At 33.5% G+C, this 23,888-nt stretch overlaps 1 protein-coding gene across 1 annotated transcript in view; it reads right to left on the reverse strand.

The window, feature by feature from the left end:
- Positions 1-552: 552 nt before the first annotated feature.
- The window catches only part of AGFG1 (ArfGAP with FG repeats 1), a 75,035-nt gene continuing 51,699 nt past the window's right edge, over positions 553-23,888 (reverse strand). Inside the window, exons 7-16 of the mRNA XM_010837104.1 lie at positions 22,856-23,009; positions 17,511-17,630; positions 15,463-15,672; positions 14,211-14,391; positions 11,523-11,602; positions 11,214-11,306; positions 5,774-5,821; positions 3,767-3,925; positions 2,811-2,902; positions 553-1,940 (exon numbers count right to left, since the gene is read on the reverse strand). Of these exons, the coding sequence (XP_010835406.1) occupies positions 1,881-1,940; positions 2,811-2,902; positions 3,767-3,925; positions 5,774-5,821; positions 11,214-11,306; positions 11,523-11,602; positions 14,211-14,391; positions 15,463-15,672; positions 17,511-17,630; positions 22,856-23,009 (1,197 nt within the window). The 3' untranslated portion in view covers positions 553-1,880. The remainder of the gene's footprint in view (positions 1,941-2,810; positions 2,903-3,766; positions 3,926-5,773; positions 5,822-11,213; positions 11,307-11,522; positions 11,603-14,210; positions 14,392-15,462; positions 15,673-17,510; positions 17,631-22,855; positions 23,010-23,888) is intronic.

Below are 23,888 nucleotides of genomic sequence, written 5' to 3' on the forward strand. Positions count from 1 at the left end.
ATCAAAGTAGTTCAGACAACTATACATTCAGCTAGATAATGCACTGGACAGCAATGCTTCAAGAAGTTTAAAACTCAACACAGATTTTAATATACTATGAAAACAACTCCTGTAGTCACCATTTGAAAAGGTATTCAGCACGAATAATGTTTGAGGAAACTGATGTTCACCTCTTTTAATACCAAAGCTTTAAAAACAATTTTAAGTATTGTAAGAAAACTTTTCAAATATGTATTACATATTTACATATGTAATTTCACCTTTTCTTGATGACACAGAGTCACAGTAATAGGCAATATTCAGAAGATGGTGTATATAGTGATGCCCTCTAAACGCCTGGCTGTCCCTACACTAACTAGTCTTGGACAGTGTATGCTTGTCATACATTCTATCTCCTTCGTTTCAAGCCATAACTTCTGAACTGTTAATATGCCACGGTCTGGGAAATCTAATAATCAAAATTTCACATAAAAACATGAGCTCTAACATATGGACTGTGTGACTTCTGTGGGCTGCTCAAAGGCATTAAAAAAAAACAAAAACTATTACAAGTTTTTCAGTTGTGTTCTGTTTTGATGAGATTGCCAGATTATCACTGGATGAATCAGGCATTATATAAATATTTAATCAAGTTCACTTGAATATTAACATAAAGATATAACTAAACATTAGTATCGTTGCCTTTTTAAACAAAGTATTCTATAACTTTAAGGTAACACTGGGTTCCAGTTTCTTTCCCCTAGAAATGAACATAAACAAATGTCCTATTAATATCAGTTTGTCCAAAGAAAAAAAACTGAGGTGCAATCATGTCACAGTTAATGCATGTCTGCTTCCAATACATTCAAAGACAATATTTTTTTTAAAAAATCAATAGTTAAAATAAGCCTTTTGCAGTCTGAGAATTCAAGATACTTAAAAAAATTTGTAAATACACATACATGCAAATTCTTCATATATACAAATTTTCACAAAATTAAGAAGTTGCAAAGAAATTAGAAGGATTACAGTGAATCTAACAAGCTACATTAAATGCTTTACCACTGACATATTCCTAAACATAGCAGTCATAGTAGTTTTAATAAATTTTCTACATGGCCTTTTTATAAAATTTGCTTTTAGACATAAAAGTTAGTCACTAGAAGTCTTCTGAAACTCTAATTTAAGAATTCAAGATGTTCTCAATTCACTACTGATATTTAAGGCCACTTTGGTAAAGGCATTGCAGCAAGAACACAAAACAATAGCATATTTTCTAGTATTTATTTTTTTCACCTGCAAACTGTTGCAAAACATGATCAGCTTTATTATGCAGACAGGTATCCCTCTACATTTTTAAAGAATTTAGGCATGTATAAACAGAAGAGCTCTTCAGAAAGGAAAAATTCAAGAATGACTAAAACCTTCCAATTTTGACTTTGTAACTTTCCAGTAGCAATGGTTAAAGTGATTTTAGGTCATTCATTTCCCAATTTAAGACAGCACCTTAAAAGTGGCTGATCTATTTCCCCAGTAACATTTCTCACATAACAATGTGTTAAAGTTACAAATACTGATATGCACAAATAGCTAATTTCTAAGAAAAATATGTACAGTACTGCAGCATAATGAATGTGGTATCTGCAATAACTTAATATTAGCCAATTTTTAATATACATGATACCGCTACTTTTTTTTTTTTGCCAATTCACAGGTTAAAAGTTGTTACTGGAGCCCTCTGTTTCGCACATATTACCTGGTGTTTAATACACAATGCAGGCTTTTTAAAGACTTCTCTTGTGTTTAAAGCTAAGATCAGTGAAACAAGACAACAGTGCAAGAGGCGGAGAGATGTAATGTGACCATGTAAAAGTTCGTTCCAGTAAAGTGTCTATATAAGGCTATAAGAAAGGATTGGTTGATGAGCTTCCTGTTGGAAATTGTCCTGTTGGTGCACCAGTCTAAAGGAAAACATAAGACAAAATAAATAGACAGACAAGAGTGTGTGGGAAAATAATAATATTTTTTTAAATAATAGTATTTAGATTAAGTATTATTAAGTGAAATCTCTCAGTCATGTCTGACTCTTTGCAACCCCATGGACTGTAGCCTACTAGGCTCCTCCATCCATGGGATTTTCCAGGCAAGAGTAGTGGAGTGGGTTGCCGTTTCCTTCTCCAATTTAGATTAGGGTTTTATAATTACTGGCAACCATATTTATTCATTCCTATTATTAAGAAAGGAGAAGGAGGCAACAAAGGATGGGATGGTTGGATGGCATCACCGACTCAATGGACAGGAGTCTGAGCAAACTCCGAGAGACCATGAAGGTCAGGAAGCCTGACACGCTGCAGTCAGTGGGGTCATAAAGAGTCAGAACACGACTTAGTGACTGAACAACAATTACTGTTCTTAGCAACATACTGTAACACAACTATAGGTTACCAGGCACTGTGTTGTGTCTTTTATATCCATTACCTCACATAATTCTGTTAACAGATTCCAAGAAGGGACTGGTCCTAAAAAATACATTTACCACACAAACCAAATGACTGCAGGATTCCTTTTTCACATTGGTCACTAAATCGGCAGCCTCTCATAAAGCAGAATTTTGATAAGAAAGCACAGAAGTTTCATGTCTACAATAGTTTACTGTCAACGTTTTGCTTTCCAGCTGATTAATGTGTTTTCTTAAATCAACAAAGATTGTGCACAATGGCTGCCTCGATTCGTACAATCTTGCATCTGGGAGGAATCACATCCTGCTTTTCCCACTCTGAAAACAACACAACGACTTACTTACAAAGTGCTTAAAACTGCATCTCACTTACCATAAAAGGATTACTAGACACTCCAGCAGCTCCAACTTGACCAAAAGGGGTTACCACTGGCTTTGTTTGTCCAAATGCTGCAAAACCTGCACCTTGTTTAAAAAAAAAAAAAAACAACCCAACAATTATAACCTATACCTCTGAGCGACAATCAAGGAGTTTCAGAAAAATCCCCACCAGAGCAACAATAATTAAAAAAATCAATGTTAACTTGTTGAGTCTCATGTTCTTCAAAGTAAGTTAAAAATTTCAGTGGCATGTCTTAAAGAGACATGTCGATTCCCCAGAAATGGTTAATTCCAGTCTGTCCCAGCTATGTAAGTTGCTGACAAAGGATTTAATCAAAAGATGAGTTTGTTGACTATTTAAGAGGGGATGTGACCCAAGGATTTCAAACTTCAGCAAATGAACGGCCAAAAAATAAACAAAATCCACCCAAAACAAACAAAAAAGACTACAACAACAAAAACAGAAACAAAACCTGAAAACTTTCTCTAGTGAATCTTCCTAAAAAAAGTAACAAACTCGAATTACAATACAGTTACCTTTAGTCTATGTCACCACCACCACCAACAAACAACAAAATATATACAATAAATGCAACAAAATCAACAATTCTCCAATGCAAAGCAAACACTCTAGGTCTATCAAGTTTCCTTTTAAAATCAAGAAGCATATTATAACACAGAACATACAAGAAAGATACTGGAGATCCTGAGAAAGAAGAGGTACTCTTTAGTTTCAGATTACTCCCAAATCTATAATCTGGTCACAAAAACTTACTAAATCACTCAATTTTCTGAGGCCTAACTCACCAAAGGTTTCTATATCTGTGTAATAAACAATCAGTACATAACACTAGAGCGTTTTTTAGATAAATCCTTTTGTCCAAACATTCAAATTATGATAAAGGATACATGCCATGAACTTGGCACCAGCCAAATGTTAACTCTTACCATTGGGCTGTTGAGAAAAAGCTGTCTGTTGAGGAAAAGCTGCTTGGGCTGGGAAGGCTGGCTGCTGGAAGCTGCCACTAAAGCTGGTGGGAAGACTATAGGGAGCGGGAGTCCCGAAGCCCGCAGGCATGCTCATGGATGCAGTGCCAAAGGTCGCCGCTGGTGGGAGAAGGAAAGGCTGATCACTTACAAACAAAAACGGAGGTTGTCTATACTCATACTCAACAATGTAAAATAGACATCATTTACCTTAAAAATAGAAAGATGTATTTTAAATCCCCAAACTCCAACAAACTTAATAGCAAGTTTTAGTGCCATACAGTTGAATGTAAGCTATAAAGCTATCATTTGAAATCAAAAGTAAACCTCCCAAAGTAATTATATAAATGAGTCTAAATAGCAGTCTACTTTTAAAGTCCATCATCATGCAATTCACATGTATACTAGTATATATATTTTTAAGTTTTGCTTTGTTATACATAGTAAAATAGTCAAACATTTATATCTAGTGAACTGTCTGCTATAATGTAGTATATGTATTCCTGGAAAAACCTCTGCAAAATAGTTCACTTAAAAATAAAACTTACAGGAGAAATAGGGTCTGCAGCAGGCCACTCAAAACCTATGCAGCTTTGTAACCATAGTCAAAAAATGGATGGGGGATAATCCTAATAAAAACATTAACACAATTAAACTATATAGACTCTCATTCCTTTTTTGAAAAGTATAAATAAACCAAGATTTCTTTGCATAAGGGGTATAAGGAAGATAATATTAGGACCAATGAGTTATAGAAACTGGGGCAAAGTACACAAAAACTGAACAGAAAATGAAATAGGCCTTCTTAAAAGAGGCAAAGAATGTAGGGATTAATGACACTGTACCCAATAACTACCATGGCCTGCCATATCTACTCACTATAACTTCATGGAATGAAGCACTCATTCACAGGTTGGGGAAATCTGTGTGTGAACTACAGCTAGACACACACACACACACACACACACACACACGGTATGCTGCCATCACCCCCCACTTACAATGAGTTATAAATTCACATTATTATATTACTCATATAAAAACACACATAGTAACAGAACGATATATTACTTTTTCCTAATGATTCAAAACAGAAGCTTTCAACTATATGTTCTAGGAAAGAAGAGCCAACAATGTTGCTTTTAATACAGAACACTAGCAATTACATAGTAAAGCATTTTCAGCACTATGTTATCAAACAAGATAATTCACTGCATTTTCTGATTCTAAGAAAAAAAAATTACCAACTTGAATGCTGACTTAAGGCACTGAAATTAATACTACACATGCTATATAGAATTATCTTTTATTAAAAAATTAAAAATCTGTTATGGATGTTGCTCAAAGTAATTCTCATAATCCTTATATTTGTAACAGTGCAATTCTCCTCAGTGAACCTAATTAAGATGGTAAAATTTTAAATATTACTTTTTATTATTCATAAGAAAAAGGAAACTAAGCCACTGGGAAGCAAGTGAATTAAAGAATAATAAGCACACTGCAAGGGAAACAGAAGGGTTTCAGAACAGACAACAATACACTGACATAACTTTGACAGCTCACTTTTTAAGAAAGCAGTATAAAGCAAAAGTTGGCTACAGTTAAGCAAAGCCAAACTCCATAGAATAATGTGGTAAAATGGTTTGGTACATAGAAAAGGTGTGTCACTCAAAGTACTATGAATTCAAACTTAAGAAAAATAATCAAAAAAGCTATTAACATTCTATTGTGACCATGGAGGTAAGCAATATGCTTTTCAATATTAAAACATAAATTACCACAGAAGATTTTCATGTAACTATAAAGTAAATATAAGTTATTCCCAATGCCACACATCCATGCCCACTCCATTTTAAAACATGGAAAAAACTTAACTTCACATGCAGGGATCCAGAACACTAGCAGAAGCTTCCACAAGCAGGTAGACAAATTGCCACACAAACCTAGATATTAGCTGTGGCCACCTACCAAAATGAGCGTGAGGAAACACTTGAGAATGCATTGCTCCAGAAAGGCCTTATGGAAAGCCATAAAGAGACCAGTGTCAATTAACTTATGAGTAACTATTGTCGAAATAAAAGTAAATTTATTTCATTAAAAAATTCTAAAATTAGAGTACACTTACAAAGGAGATAGCATAAGAATAAACATAAAAACGCACCCAGAGTCTTTACTTCAACTATATTCATACTAGTATTTACAGTGTTTGAAACAAAGAGATTAGAATAATACCAGAAAAACAAATATCAAACAAAGAAACATTTATGAAATACAACTTTTAAATAAACACTAACATTTTTTTTCATGTGAAGATGCAACAATATACATAAAATGATTTTCTAGGCCTCAGCAGTTACTCCCAAAAATGCTATTCATAGAATCACCTAAAATGATCTAGTATCTACCTTTTAGCATTTAAAAAGTCAAATCTCAGAGAAAGCACCTGAATAATGTTTGTTTTATTTTCAACTCTACATTAACTAGAAACTAGTAAAGACAACTCAAGGGAACAAATTATTCAGGGAAAATTAGTCAGTGGACTCCATAAGAAAGGTGAGCAGCACTTTCAGTTTAAAATATGATGGCTAAAAAGAGAGAGAAAAGAGAAATTCATCCCATGCAGATCTTAACCTGCATGACTGAGGTCAGACAGGTTATACGTGAAGAAAAGTTCTCAACAGAAATCAAATTTAGGTTAAGTACTAGAACCACTGTTTGAACTATACCGAGTGGGACTGTTTCTAAAAATACATGTCCACACATTTTAAAGAAGCACACTTAACTAACTAAATTTGGGGAAATTTAGAAATTGAGATATGAAAGTGGTTCTGAGTCTTGGGTCTGTTGTTTTCTAATTATAGGACACTACAACTTCTTTAAACCTCAGTATCCTCATTTGAAAACAAGGGATGGAGAGGCAGATACAGTAATACCTAATTTACAAAGCTGCTGTGATTAAAAGTACTAAAGAGTAAATATTCAATGAATCTGTTCTTTTTTCTTGCTAACTTAAAAGATGCTGTTTATAGCTTCTTATAAATTCAACAAAAGGTTGACTGAGGTAGAAGGGTTCTGTGATAAACAGGCTTGGTCACTTTATGTTTATCTCCTTTCTTAGAGCATGTTACAAGCTCTGAGAAATCGTGCATTAATAATACTGGTTCAACTTTGTGTTATTAACTCAGCACTTCCCATAGGCTTTTGGGCACAGAACCCCTTTCCACGAAGCACTGTGATAACATCACCTCAGGAGACGTGTTCTACATAATACGCTTTGGCAAAACCTGACTTTTAGTCAACAATGATTGTTAACTAGTAGTAATTGCAATACTCAATCTGTAACACTGATGCCTAGTTCTGGGCTGCTATCAAAAGACTTGTTTTTAACAAGCTTTTTGAGATATAATTCATGTATCATACAATTTGTCAACTTAAAGGGTAAAATTCAGTGTTTTGTTCTTTTTAAAAAACACATTCACCAGGTGTACAACCATCATCACAATTTAATTTTAGAACATTTTCACACACCTCTCACTAAAAGAAATTCCACACCTATCAGCTCTCCATTTTGCCCCATCTCCTTTCTGTCTCTATAGGTTTGTCCATTATTCTGGACAGGTTATAAATAGAATCACACATTATATGACATTTTGTGACTAGCATCCTTTATTTTCCCTGCTGTTTTCTAGATGCATCAATGCTGTACCATGTATCAGTACATATCATTACTTTTCACTTTTTATTATCAAAAAAAACTCCACTGTACAGCTATACACATTTGCTTTATCCATTTATCAGTGGATGTTCACCTGGGATGTTTCCGTGTTCAGTTGTGTCCAACTCTTCTGAGACCCCATGAACTGGAGCCTGCTAGGCTTCTCTGTCCATGGGATTTCTCAGACAAGAATACTGGAGTGGGTTGCCATTTCCAACTCCAGGGGATCTTCCTGACCCAGGGATCAAATCCCCATCTCCTGCACTGCAGGCGGATTACCACTGAGCCACCTCAGTTGAGCCAAGACCATTTCCACCTTTGACTACTAGGAATAATGCTGCTGTAAATACTTGTAATACAAGTTCTTGTGTGGACATATATTTCATTTACTTTCCTGTAAGTGAAATGAGTGGCACCAGTGGAAATAGTGCTGATTTAGATAGAAGCACTCTGGGACTAATACTGCTGCTGCTGCTAAGTCGCTTCAGTCATGTCCGACTCTATGTGACCCCACAGATGGCATCCCACCAGGCTCCCATGTCCCTGGGATTCTCCAGGCAAGAACACTGGAGTGGGTTGCCATTTCCTTCTCCAATGCATGAAAGTGAAAAGTGAAAGTGAAGTAGCTCAGTCGTGTCCGACTCTTAGCAACCGCATGGACTGCAGCCCACCAGGCTCCTCCATCCATGGGATTTTCCAGGCAAGAGTACTGGAGTGGGGTGCCACTGACTAATTAATACTAGTCATTGGTTAATCAGGCAAATCCATCTAATTGGCCTCCACCTAAATAATAAAATGGCGATGCTTGGCTAGATGCTACCATGGTTCTTTTGGTTCTACATTTCTACAAGTTTATTTCTTGGGGCAGGGGGTGGTAAATGAGACACTTTTAAAATCATTCATTCATTCAATGAATATCAGAAAATAAAGGGTACTCATTCAGGGGCAAAGGAGAGATTTAAGAGTTTTAAGAGAATGTCCTAATAACTGAAAACTATAAAATTATATTAACTTTATTAATTAAAGGCTTCAAGGGCTCTAGAAAAATAGAATGCTAAATATTATAGAATCCTAAAAAAAAAAAAGCCTTAGGCCACATTGGCCAGCCTTTTGAAGGTTTCTATATAATGTGGTAAAAGAAGGCCCAAAAGCTATTAAATGCAGGAAAAAAAATTATTGTTAAGATGTGCATTTTAACAAAGAAATGTATCAGCAAAACTTTCTAAATAGTTTGCATAGAACTATTATTTAATACCTCTTTCAAAAGCTACCTCAAATGGAATTTAACAATACTAATATATGAGAACAACAAAACATATTTCCTAAAGAACTAATATTAAGTTTGATGATATAAAACACTGAAAGTACTTAAGCATAGTGTATTTGTCAAAGTGTTGTTTATATTTCAGCTTCAACAGAAACACATTACATAGTTAACACTTACTTTGACTCAGTCAATTCAATAAGATGACCAATGTGATAAATCAAAATGGTTTACAAGAGAAAAGATATTTTACCTTGAAATAAAAATCTGTAGACATACTAGATTCACCTTTCAATAAATTTTGCTTAGACTAATATTAAAACTACTTTATATTATCTGAACAAGCTTTTTAAGATATAATTTGTACACTTTACATTATTTCACATCTTATATAGAACCTTAACTTTAAGGACTTTTGTACTCTAAATAACAGCGGGTGTGGGGGTGATAATCCTCAACTCTAATAAACAGAACCAGTCTGGAGGTACAATCACAAAAGAAAAATAACAGGAATGATTTACCAAGTACATGGGCTTCCCAAGTGGCACTAGTGGTAAAGAACCTGCCTGCCAATGCAAGAGATGTAAGAAACGCAGCTTCAATTCCTGGGTTGGGAAGATCCCTTGGAAGAGGCCATGACAACTATAGTATTCTTGCCTGGAGAATTCCATTGACAGAGGAGCCTGGCAGGCTACAGTCCATAGGGTCAAAAAGAGTCAGACACAATTGAGTGACTAAACACACACACACACACCCCAACTATATACAGTAACGCAAAGACGATGCAAGGTGATCTGCATCATCTAATTCTCACAATATCCCTGACAGAGAATACTGTTCACATTCTATAGAAAAAGACAATAAAGTTCAGAGGAGTTAGATCAGCATGATCAAGGTATAATATGTTTCCATCCTTCAGTTGTCAAATGGGGTTATAATAGCTATAAACATCTCAACAGTTATTATTATTACTGCAAATAATGTATTTTCCTATCACTTTTTCTCCATTCATTAAGAAAATAATATACAGAAAGCATTTTTAGAGTAAATGCTAAACCAGGATTTGAACACAGATCTGGCTCTATCCAAAACATATACACTTAACTTCCCTGAGCCTCAGTCATCTCAGCTATAAGAGTGATTAAAACATCTGATGAGAGTTAAGAGGACTAAATGAGACAATGTACAAAATACCATATCATTAGACATTTTAAAAATTCATTCCATGAAGTCAAAATAATATGCTCAGAAACAGAAATATTATATACATCATTAGTGATGAATAGTATATTTTGTCCAAAACACAACAGAAATCTGAAATAATCACTGATTATGTTTAAGCATAGTGTATTTATATGTATTTGAATGAAAATAAATCATTACAAATTACGTGCAAAATTCAAATACTTATATAACATACATTCTGTGAGATAGCAACAGATTATGAATGAAGACATTATATGAAAATGGAAGTTATGGTTCAAACTTCCAATATTACAGTTCTCAACCTTGCCAATGACAAAAAGATGTGCTAGTAATTAGTAATTCTTAATGGTGCAAATTTATTGTGATGTAAAGCACCTTACTCTCTCAAAATATCCCATCAACATATGCTATAAGTCAACCTTAAGGCTTTAGTTCTAAAGTTATCTAAATCTAAAAATGGACAAATTCAGCTTAATGGGTACTGGGTCATACCACATGCACCTGCCAACATTCCAAGGTACTGGCAAATATCTCTGGTGTTCAGGGTAATAAGACAAAAATCAAAGAGGCAAAATATAAGAAATACGTGGCTAGCTTACAATATGAATCAAACAGAAAAAAGAGGGGGAAGGATAAAGAGGATTTTTAAAAAAAAATTATAAAAAGAGAAAATATTCAAATTATTATATCCCAAATTAAACCAGTTTCAACAACCCCCTCAAAAATGTTAATAACCCTAAAAGAGATACACACTGGAAAAATTCCTCGTTATCAAGATCTCATGTATCAATAATAAAATCCATCCATTCCTTGCAATCCCAAGCAAAGGAAAAAAACTGACACATTTTTTCAATTGAGTTATAATCAATAATTGTGAAACCTAGTCAACAAATAAGTCAGAATTATAATGTTCAAGTACCACCTCTGTCATGAACTGGCAGTGTGAAGTCAAGGCTTTAACTCTCATCTCTATGCTTGATTCCACACCTAAAAAGTAAAATCTTTCAGTGGTGGGTGCTAGGTAACTTCCATGGTCCATTTTCAACTATTAGGTTATAGGATTCTATAAACTTTCAGCTAGCATATGTTTTCATAGACGAAACTAATCCACTTCACAGTCACTTCGGTAAGAAAGGAACCTTATTTTCTAATGTTCTTCACATAGTGTCTTTGCGGTATATACCTTTCCCAAAGTTTAGTGTTCTGTAATTTACATTTCTTACCTGTCGCTCCTCTGGCATTGGTCTGAAATGGATTTGTAGAAGATGCCACAGAAGGACCAGCAGCAGCAACAAATGGATTTGTGGAAGGTGTAGCTTTAAAAAATTATAAGATACACTATAAAATCCTAATGCATTTGTATTCAATTACTTAAAGTATTTGTTCATATATTTATGAAGATAGAAAATTAGAGCTTTCTGATAATAAACTGGTGCTTTGATCATCTTCTGGTATCCCTAAGAAAATGCAATACAATGTATACATATATTTGGACTCCATATAAAACCAATATGTATACCAGAAACACATACCTCCAAATGGAGCAGGCACACTTGAAGACGCAGGCTGTGTCTGTGCAGAAGCACCCACTGGCACTGTTCCAAAAACATTACTGAAAACAAGTATTGAAAGAATTCATATTTTGAGAGGGGAAAAGAGCAAAGGTAATCTAATAACAGGGTTGCCATAAAATATGGAAAAAATAATATTGAACATATCATGTATCACATCAGCTCTCAACCTTTTTGTTTTGTTTTTTTTTATTCAGCTCTCAAACTTTTAAGTCTTAGAATTCATTTATATTCTAAAAAAAATGAGAACCCCAAAGAGCTTCAAGATGCTATAACTACCAATATATAGTACACCAATTAAAACAGAAATTTAAGAATTTTTAATTCATTTGAAAATAACAATAAAGCCATTCGTATCTGATACTTTTACAAATGTCTTTAATGGCTGGCTTAATAGATGATCAATCTGTTGTGATACGTTGTTTAGCTTGGTGCATTATGAAGAGAAAACTGGCCTCACGTGGCATCACGGTTGAACAAAACAGGAGAATTTTAACACCTTTTCCAGATAACTATGTATATCTTGCTTGATATCATTCCAAAAACAACAGTTACAGTTTCCTAAAGGTTAGCTGCAATATGGTCCAACTCTCATATCTGTACAGAGGAGAAGGGAAGGACAGAGGATGAGATGGTTGGATAGCATCATCAGCACAATGGACATGAGTTTGAGCAAACTCCTGGAGACAGGTGAAGGACACGGAAGCCTGGCATGCTGCAGTACATGCGGTTTCAAAGTTGGACATAACTTCGCGACTTGACAACAGCTGTGATATGGAATCTGAAACCCTATCAATGAACTTTGATGTACTCTCTTAAAGTAACATCCAGTAGTCTATCTTACACTTTAAATGAATCTTTTACTACTTTTGTATCATTTGGAAAATACTTGATGCCAATCTTCAAAATGTCAATATATTTCCTTATGCAAAATAAAAAAACAACAATCATTAATATCACCATCCATCTCATCAGAAAAGCAATAGGAAGATTAATATTAAGCTCATGGTGGCTAATGAATTTTCCAAAATTCTACTTAGTTGCTTGAGAGAGTGTGTATTTTAGCCATTGTTTTCCCTAAATTGACAGACTTAAAATTTTATTTTTGAAAAAATGTCTAACAAATATCCAAATCTGAATAACCATGGTTTGTTTAGCAATCATACTTTCAAGAAAAAAATGGTGTTCCATAAAACAAGTAGCTGGTTCATTCCACAACTCAAAAAACCATACAAGTTGATTTTCCTCAAGACAGCTTTATACTTCAGTATACAGCAGAACTACTTGATGCATACCATACTTCAATACACAGCAAATTAAGACATGTTTAAGGGTCTAGACTTAATAAAATCAAATTCCTTTACACTGCTTCATCAAGCATATTCATAATAAAAACTGAATCAAAAATATTCCTAATTAAAACTGAATGTGTGGTAGCAAGGAATGACTATTAGATGACTGCTTGTACAGCTTGGCACTGGAGCCATAATTCAATGCTAAGTCACCATCAAGTCTTACCTATTAAGAGTTTCTATACCATCAATACAAACGTCAATTAATGAAAACACAAACAACCACTCCGAATTATTCTGAATTTAGTTTTAACCTCACAGACCTTTGGAATGGGTCTTAGCTACTTCAAATATTCCATGTGTTATACTCTGGGGACCACTTATGATTATAATGTAATACCAATAAACCATTTCATTACATATACCTGTGTTTCCAGACTTTATGGCCACCTCGCTATAGTTCACTATTTTTTATGTCTAATGTAGTCAATATTAGTAAAGCAAATATACAGAAACACTCTGAATTTTATTCTTTGGATTCAATTTTTCCCATCTGCCACACAGAAAATTTGTTCCTGGAGAATAAGCCCAACTAACTAGTGTTGCAATTCTATCATTTTTTTCTGGAAAAGGTGCTAAAAGGGAAAAAAAAGTTACTCGGATAAAAGAGACAATCTATAGGAATGGAAAATCAAGGGTAAGACATTGTACAGATAAGTTACCTATACTTCTGGGTCTGCTTCCTTGACCCAAAAAGAAGTCAAAAAACTAGAGTTTTTAAAGATCAAATGTTTTTAAAATGTGGTAGACTCTCTTCTGCCAAGAACTCCCTACACCAGACATATACAAACACTGTAACAGACACACCTATTTATAAATACCAGTAAGACAGAAAAGATATAGGACTAATTTTGGGTTCTGGTGCAAATCTTTCTAAAACTTTACTTACAACTCAGGCTACAACATGTTACTTTCAGTGTTTAATCTTCATGACTAAGAACTGTACCTTAAAAGTAAGTAATTCTGTAAATGGATTCTCTGAGTATAATTAAATTTGTATTTAACAATTTACCACATCCATTTCAAGATGTGTATATACTCTAAATTACATTTCAGCATTCAAGGAGAAAAGGTGCTTTTGATTAAATAAAAAATATAAAACGATGGTAAATCCCCTATGGTAATTACTCAAGAAGTATATTTTAATTAAAAAATGTAAACTTGTAACTTTCTTCAAACTTAGGAAAATATTCAAGAATCTTTTAGATTAAGCCCCAAATAGTGATTACTTAACAACACTATTATTCAAAGTTGAAAAAAAGTTTCAAATACAAAACACAAGACAATGACAAGCTACCTGCTAGCATTACTTGTGGAAGTATATGCGTTACTGGAGGTGGCAGCAGAGCTGAAAACACTGTCCAGTTCTGCCAGGGCTGCATACTTGTCTGAAGATGCACTTGACTGACTGGGAACTGAAACCACAGAACCAACAGGAGCTTTACCTGTGGTCCCAAACCCACTACCCTGATCACCACCTATGAACAAACAAAAACAAATTAAATCAAAGACTTTAACTTACGCTTATCCTTTCAACTTACCAACAGCATTTGCCATGATGTGTGAATTTAAAACTGATTTGGAGCTTAGCAAATAAATGGACATGATTCTAGAGTCTTACCTAATAAATACTCCATAAAATACTGGACAAGTTTAGTGTTATACATTCCGCTCTGTAAAAAATTAAGTACTCTGTCTGAAATAAAAACTAAGACCCAGTACCAATGACATGTCTAGGTTATATTAAGGAAATTCTCAAAGTGCTACATTAAATCTGCAAGATGGGGACAACTCAATCAAGCACACATATACACTCATTTAATGCTGGATCTATGTGAACTCAATCTATTAACAATATCATCTTCCCAGGGTTGTTTACAAAAAAATTAAGAGATAGTACTAAGATAAGTAAGAGTAATAAGTAATAAGTGACACTTACTATGCGCCAGACGCTGTTCTAAATACCACTCATGCAGTAACACATACGACACAACTTTTTAAGTCGAATGCTATTTCTATTACTCTTGGAGGGGAGATGAGAAATCATGCTCAGAGATCAGGATGCAGAATCCAGTCTGAAAGCAGACCCCAGCTGTTCTTCTTACTACACTATGCACTTTGAGAGGCAAAAATACTAGCCTTACGACCATAACTGGGTATAAAAATACACTGCATTTAGTATTTAGTATTTAAATAAATACTAAAATAGTCATAGAAAATAGTTCACAATTAATACATCATAGAAACCACCAAATAATCCTCTAGTCATCTCTTGGCCTTTTTGGCCTTTAGAACAATAAAGCATGCTAAGACAAAATTAAATTTTTGTCAATTATTTTCTTTTAAATCTAGAAGTTTACAAACTAGTTTCTAGGCTTTCTACCGTGTGGTTATTTCAGATGCAAAATGGGCTAAATAGTCACGAACATTTAATGTAGATAAAACCTATACACAATGAAGAAAAGCATCCTCATAATTTAATAAATACAACCAAATGTAGAAGACTGCTTAATACACAAATTTGTATTCTTTTCTTTAAAGCTTGATACCTTGCCCAGCACTGAAGATATTGTCTAAATTAGCAAGTGCCGCATATTTGTCTGTAGTCTGTAGACCAGCTTTGTTTGCTGAAACTTTACTAACAGCTGAAGCTGTTTGATGACTCTGGGAAGTATTGAAGGTTCCAAAATCAGCACTGGAGGATTTGGGGAAGTTATCAAAATGAGCAAAATTAGCATTTACTGATCCAGCACTTCCACCTGTAATAAAATAGACAGAAAACTTGAAACTGCTAGACTTGCCCAATATCCTTTGATAGATTATATGATCATTTCTTCCTAAACTAAGTTTCCTATAAGCAATCCTAAAATCTTAAAAGTAAAAACTGGCAAATGGCATTCAACTTGAATCATCTACACAGGACTATTCACAATGTGCAAAACTAGATTTTCAAAGGTCCTGACAACATACAGGTCAACAAGTTCCTATGTGTAATTGTGTAATTACCTATCCCGGAAAGAACACAATAATTCACAGGAGAGTCTCCATGCTACTCAGTTTTATTGTACTTGAAGAGCTACTACTCAATTCCACATAATAATTTAATGTACACACAACACTACAAATTAAATTACAAGTAAAATTATGCTAACATATATTTCAAGGAAAAAATAAGAGCACATAATTATAAATAATATAAATATTACATTTTATCATACTAAGATTTTAAAGACTGTTCTATATTCTAAATCTTCCCTAACATACTACCAAAATACTAAAAAAACAGTATATATTCATTCTATGCTTCTGATGCTATACTTTTGATGTTTGTTCTTTATACCTACACATTAGTTTCAGTAATCAAGATAGTAGATATATATGCAGTAACATGTATATGCAGTTATAGATTAAACTGAGAGCAACACGCACTTAAAGGCATTTCAGAAACAGAAAGATTACACCTTATTAAAAAAAAAAAAAAGCAACAACACTTTCCATCAATTAGTTGTTTATACATTCTAAAACAAATACATGTCTTACAGAAATTAAACTCTATTTGTTTTTGATTAAAACTAAATAATGTCTGTATTTAAAAGACTGTGATCTGTTAAAAGGAACTGGTGAACAAAGCACATACTAAGTTTTTAAAATCTGTATGAAGAAAGTTACTTCAAATTAATAAAAACAATTATTAAAGGAACTGTTACTGTACACTATTGTGTTCTCCGAGTTTAGCAATAGTGAGGAGAGTAAAAGTGTGAATTTATGGAGAATTATCATGAAAAGATGATTAAAATGCTATAACTGAAAAACCTATAAAATATACCATTAAACATACAAATTAGTAAAAGATGCCTACTTGACAACAGAACTTACTGTTGGAAGCCTGGAGAGGAAAAGCTGAAGTAAATTCACCAAAACTGCAGCTAGATGAAAGCATTCTAAATGCTGGACAGCCAGAAATTATGTAAATGATGAAATTTAAAGAAAGAAAAAGAAAGTTGAAAGAAAAGGCTTTAAGACAATACAGAGTTAAAAGTTGAAAGAAAAGCAATCAGCCAAAGATCTAAACAAAGGTTCAATGAGTTTCTGAAAATAATACAGTTTATGTATTCAATGTTTAAAGACCAATTCCTGCACAGAAAACTATTTGAAGTTTACCAAAGTGATTATTAAATAATCTACTCAACCAATTATTTTCTGAAGCTTGTTGCCCTGAAAATTACTTACATTTTTAGTTCTATGGAAGTAAATTAACTAGCTTCCTTTACTTAGAGCCTAAATTAAATCAAAACGTATTTTGTGAACCTAAAAAACTATTAATACTTTTATGTCTCCTTGTGTAAGAAATTTAAGAAAGATTCACGTGCAGGAAAAGGAGAACAGATGTGAATTAGACAAAACACTAGTGTCCAGAAAAACAAATAAAGAAAAATATAAAGATTTCAGGTTTCCCCAGAGCTTTGTAAAACAGAACTATTTTAAAACCAGATAATCACAGAATTTAAGTTTAGAATAATTTTCCAAAACTATATCTACAGAGTTGTATTCTATTTTTTAAAGTAAACATTTAATCATAATGCTGGAGAGGCTCTACCTGTAGTTTGGGGCTGAAAAGAAGAGTGACTTGCTGTGGGGAAACCTCCAAAATTACTCGAACCACTAGACTGTCCAAATGCATCAAAGTTTGCAAAATCTGCATTTGCAGAATTCTGAGCTGTAAATGGTAAGGAATAATACATGTTAATGAATATGAAAACTATAAACGAAAAATATGATAAATGAGTTTAAGAATTTTATGAAAGTTTCCATGTTTCATAACTTAAAGAAAATTCATTTAGAAATCAGATTTTAAGTTCTACAAATGTTTATTTCACCCAATCGCAAGCAATTCATCAAAGGGCATCCAGTACAATGATAAATTTGTACACAAATAGCCTTTGAATGGCATCACAAATAGTACTATAAAGTGACTCTATTAAAGGAATCTCTGAATTAACAGCACTAAATAACACAAGTTTCAGTAAAGCAGAGAGATGTGGGATACAGGATACATTTGGAAAATTGAGATTTAAAATGGTGATTCACCAGTTACATGAATCATATGAAAATGGCTTGATTACATTAAAAATTTTTGTTGTTTTTAAGCTTGCAACTATGTTACATCATAGCATACTTTAAAAAAAAAAGCAAGTATACAAAAAGATGGACATGATCATCAAATAAACTGAAGAAACTCGTATTAGCCTGTCATTTTAAAACACATATTAACTTAAGAAACAATAAAAACTAGTAAAAATTATACCATAAATACACATCAAACCTACTGAAAAAGACCAACTGGCTTTTCCCAACTGGTAACCAATCTAACAGCAAAGTCCTAGGCTTCTATAAAGTTAATATGTAAGGTAAAACAAGACTTTTTTAAAGGCCAAAACAGATGCTGGATAAGATTTTTACAGAGGATAAGATAAGAATAAGAAGTGGTTGATATGCAGGAAAGTGAATGCTAAATGGATGAATGAAAATGAAAAGGATGTCCAACAAAGTGAGTGAGCCACTTTAAATACCTTGGCAGGCAATTCTATTTCTAGGCAGTTTTTGTAAAACTACTACAAATAAGCATACAGCTAATTCTAATAGCTAAACAATGTATTTTTTACAATAATGAAAAATTAGAAACTCAAATGGCCAGTAATTAGGGATTACTTAAGGAAAATCACACGATGGAACATAATGTAGCCATTAAAAAAAATCATGTAAAGAATATTTAGCCTTATACAAAATACTTATAGCAAAGTCAACACGATAAATAGGTTAATAAATTCCAGATATATCTTCATGTGGTAATTTCGTTAAACATGATATCATGTGCATACAAAATCTGTGTTTTAGTTCAATGGAAGTAATGAGATTTCAGGTAGATATCATGTCCTGAACTTGCCAAGCTTTTTCAGTGAGTCTGTACTCTACTTGGGCTTCCCTGGTGGCTCAGAGGTAACAAGCCAAAAGAAGTCACTAAGCAAAAAAACTGTCTATTAACAAAGTAAAACATTATTCTAGGAAGAAAATCAGCAAAACTTACAGCATCTCCTGTAACTGCTGTTTTTTTGTTTTTTGTTTTTTTTTAATCTAAATGGGTATGGTAATGAGCAGGGGGACATGTACATAAAGAAGATCAGACCCCCTTTTCCTACACATCTGTGCCAATCTACCACTTCTGACATGTGGAGTGCTATCCCACTTTGCTCTTGAAAACCTTTTTAAAACCAATTGTCTTGGCCCTCAAATACCACACAGAAGTACCTAAATTAAAAGACTGCTTAACAACATAAATTCTGTATTTTCTGGACTCCCTACATTATTTTGTCTGTTTTTACTTAATAAGATAAAATTCAACTTTACAGGCTGAAATTTTACTTTCCTCAAAATACATATAATAAAAAAATACTAATAGATTAAAAAATGTTTTAATTAATTTCTTGAAAAATATTTTGAAACAAGTATCTACACCAGTTTAAATTATATATAAGGTTAAACACAGTTTACTGACACATTGCTGACAACACCATAAGCAAGTGCAGTTTAGTGAAAAGGGAATCTAAGAGTCAAACAACTCCATCTTAACATAAGAAATTGTAAACCCTTGGATTAGTCCCTCATTGTTCTGGTGCTACAGGTATTCTTACTAACAATATGAGAAGACTCATTAGATGGCCTCTACTAATAAAACCAACACTATGATTCTACAACTTATAAAAAAAATGAATAATTTATCAGCTTTAAAATGCTAATCCAAAGAAAATTCTAAAAGACAAATAAGTTTATTAAGGCGAAAACAGATAATACAACTGTAAACCAAATGAAAAGAGAGCATGATATACGAAGTTCTCAAATTCAGAGTAGATTATATTCCAAAAGGCAAGTTTCCAAGTTTTTGGAACCCTTAGCTATTCGGTTGAGAACAACAAATGAAATACATCTGTCCCTTGTAGAAAAAGGAATGGGTCCCTAAACTAGTTTGTGGCTTATAATCTCAAATATATATGACTATGTAGTCTATAATAATATATACTGAACATTTAACATATTTAGAACATCATATGGGAAAAACTTACATTTCACATGCTTTAAACATAAGGAAAAAAATTAGTTCAATGCTATCCATTTTGCTAATCAAGTCTATTTTATCATATCTATAATTTTCCAACCAGAGCACCAAACGAACTAATCAAATACCTATTCATTACAACAAAACAGGATTTTGTAATACTTCTATCAGTTCTTATTTGTAGATACTGAATCTACTCACTGTTTTCAACAACTTTTTACAGTACATTTTAAAAATTATAAGTGTTATGGAATGAAACTCTGATAAACACAACTTTGGAATTAAACACTGATAATACAATAAACAAAAACTATCTAGAACCTCAAACAACTTCTACACAAAGAAATCCAGACTAAAAAGAATGTGACAAAATAGTAAAGAATGCTTTTTATATACTCTTATTCAAAAAGTACAAAAGGGTCAACTCAGTTTAGAATTTAAGGTACTAAGTCAACGAGCCTGAATCTTGCCCAGAGATGTCTTTACACTTCAGTGAGCAATACAGACTCATGTAAAAGGAAAAAACAAAATAAAAATGTAGAGACCAGAGGATAGCAGCCAGCAACTCTCATCAAATCCAGATAACAGACTTCATTCCATCTATACAATATTTTAGATTATTTTCATCAATTCCTAACATTTAAAGAGAGCATTTCAACAAGATTTCTTGCTTCTCTTAAAAGAATCAATATATTAGGAACCCTGAGCCCGCATTTCCACGTGGCAACAGGAGATTACAGAACATCCGCCTCTGAAAGGGGCACTGTGGTCCCTTCCACAGTGCACTACACCACTCATCTGTGTTAACTGGGTGGCAAGGCGATTGAGTTTGACATCCCTCATATAAGAGGTGACAATAATCAGTGACAGTTTACAGTTTTTGTGATATGTTTATTACCAGGTAAGATAACTATTACATTCCATAGTAAATTATGTTTCTAACTGCCATGTATATTTCCGTAGAAGATGACTTTTTCTGAACATAATACTGACCCCATCATCGATACACATCCACACACACTAACTCAGGCAGAATGTTCAAACGAAGAAGGGTAAAGACTTCTGGTTTTTAAGCCATTAAATTGTCTGTAAAAGAACAGGATTTCCTATAAAATAATGCTAGCCAGATTGGCTTATCTGAATAATTACTGTTTGCCATTAAAGGTTCCATTTGTCACATCAATCAGTTCAGGAGAAAGTTTTCACCCAATTATTTTTTTTTTTGACATGAGAATTTCAGGGCAAGAATTCAGCTATCAATGAATTTAAATCTGCAAACCATATATGAAAAAGTAAAAATTCAGAGTGCTTACAAAGGTTCTGGGAAAAGATATTTCAGATTGAACCAAGACATTGGCTTACACTTAAAAACTACGTAAGGTAAAAAGTAAAAGATGGCATCAACTATACTAGAAGGGAAAATAAATAACTAATTTTATTAGCTTTTTCTTAAAATATCCATATATATTTTTTACACTCCTGGAATCAAATAAAGTAAGAAAAGAGTAATCTGAGTGGTCCTTTGTAAAAACAAAAGAACTTTAGGCTAAAAAATTATTACTCTCAGACAACCTGACCTATTAAACTACTTCCTCACAGACATATCTGTCCTCTACTATATTTCTGTCATATGTGGAAAAAAGACAAACAATATTTAATATCTTCAATCTGATAAAATCATACATTGCTATTTTTTTAACATTTATATGTCACAATTAAATAATGACAATTATTTTCAAAAAGCATTTTAAGGGAGTTATTGAAAACATAAGGGTAATCATGGTATAAATCAGTCCGTGGAGTACATTGACTTGTCTCTTTTTTTGCTAATATGGCTACATAGAAAAGTGTAACATTAATCCCCTGACCTGCAAATATTCACAAATTGCATTCAGAGACCAAACATACACACACACATGGAACATGAAGTAAGTTGAAAATTTCTAAGAGTTTGGCAGCTACTTATCTATCATTTCAAATTATATCTCAATAAGCCTAAAATTGAGATAAGTAGAATATTCATAAGTTACAGAAGCTTCACTCTCTATTCATTGATTCTTCCACCAACTCTTTTGACCATCATTCAAAAAGCAAGAGGTAAGAACAGAGAGCTGGAGCTCCTGTCTGCTCAGAGAAGAACAACTGGCTTCCCGCCTGGAGGATGAAGGGGAAAGATTCTTTTCAGTCTCCTGGACTTCTGCTACTTGGCTAATATAAGAAATGGAAAATGTACCACAGTCCCAACAACTTAAGCTTCCTGATTTCTTACCCTTCTCAGTATAATCTCTCTTGAACGAAATCTTCATCCTAGGATCTCTTTTTAAAGTAAACACATACAGACACAAACATACATAAATCACACCACAACTTCCTTCTGTAGCATAGTCTTAGAAAATGTTTTTATTGATATTTAAAACAAAAATTCCTTTAATGCTTGATAGAAATGTGGCTGAAGGTTTTCTATAATTTTCCAAATTATCTCAAACAGCGTATTTTTTGATACATATACATAAAATAATTTGTACCATTATTATCCAACTATAAGCCAGGACATGAAACTGAAAGGAAAAAAAAGGCAGAGAGCATCACAATTTCACAGGTGAGTAAAAAGAAGGTAAAGTAAGTCCCAAAATACAAATAGGAAACCAATTCAGTAAGTACTGGCTTTTGTCATGTTTATAAAAGAGTGAAATACATACATGCAAAAATATGTCTCAAATTATCAAATAAAACTGCTTCAAAATGACCAAATGAATTCTTAATTTAGTGCTCCACATTTAATTTGATGATTATTCAAACACTGGAAACAGCTGCTAGGAAAAAACACTTACCTGCGTGACTGTTGAAATGTGCAAAGTTAGCAAAATTGGCTGTAGCTGTTGACTGAGGTGCTGGAGCAGCAAAGATGTCTGAGCCAAGATCACTTAAAAGGTCAAACTGCTTCTTTTCCTGCTGCTGCGCTTGGGAGCGACCTACAACAGGGGACTATAAACCACATATTAACTACAAAGAGCTTCCAGTTAGATTTGCTAAACGTTTATAAAACTACTTCCAATTCACCAAACTTAAAACAGTTCAAAGATTATATAATCTACCTAGAGTTTTGAATAAAAAAAGGTAAAGTGAAGAAGCTCAGTCGTGTCCGACTCTTTGCGATCCCACGGACTGTAGCCTACCAGGCTCCTTTGTCCATGGGATTTTCCAGGCAAGAGTACTGGAGTGGGTTGCCATTTCCTTCTCCAGGGGGTCTTCCCAACCCAGGGATCGAAGCTGGGTCTGCCGCATTGCAGGCAGACACTTTCACTGTCTGAGCCATGTTTTCTGAAAAGCACAAATTTTCAACATCTATGCCCATAATTATCTTTTAAGTACAGAGTCAAGAGCAATGAAGTATAATTACAGTAGTTGTTACACCTCAAGACACAAAACAGACTTGTTGCTAACAGAGTATGATGATAAGGCTTTCACAGAACAAATCTTTTATCCAAGGGAAGAGTACAATATACTGACTTTACCCTTCTCTTCATTTTTTACTCAAAGCTTTGGTGAAAATGGAGCAATTTATCTAGCTGCCCTAGTATATGCATTTTTTAAAAGGGCGGAATTTAATTCAAATAATAACATGCTTCAGAATCATTCTTATGTAAGACAGACATAATGCCACACAGTAACAGATTTGTCATAACTCATCTGACTGTCATGAACTATAGAAGCATAAACTCTAGACACCAACTGCTGAAAAGACTTCAGTCTACTCAGTTTTTTAGAATAAGTTATGTAATGCAAAGCTACCTACATTTCAATGATAAACATGTTTCACCATCAGGATGGGGAAAAAATTCTGTGCTTGAAAAATCCTTTCCT

Source organism: Bison bison, unplaced genomic scaffold (genome assembly GCF_000754665.1).
Source record: "Bison bison bison isolate TAMUID 2011002044 unplaced genomic scaffold, Bison_UMD1.0 scf7180017864068, whole genome shotgun sequence".
NCBI classification, from domain to species: domain Eukaryota; kingdom Metazoa; phylum Chordata; class Mammalia; order Artiodactyla; family Bovidae; genus Bison; species Bison bison.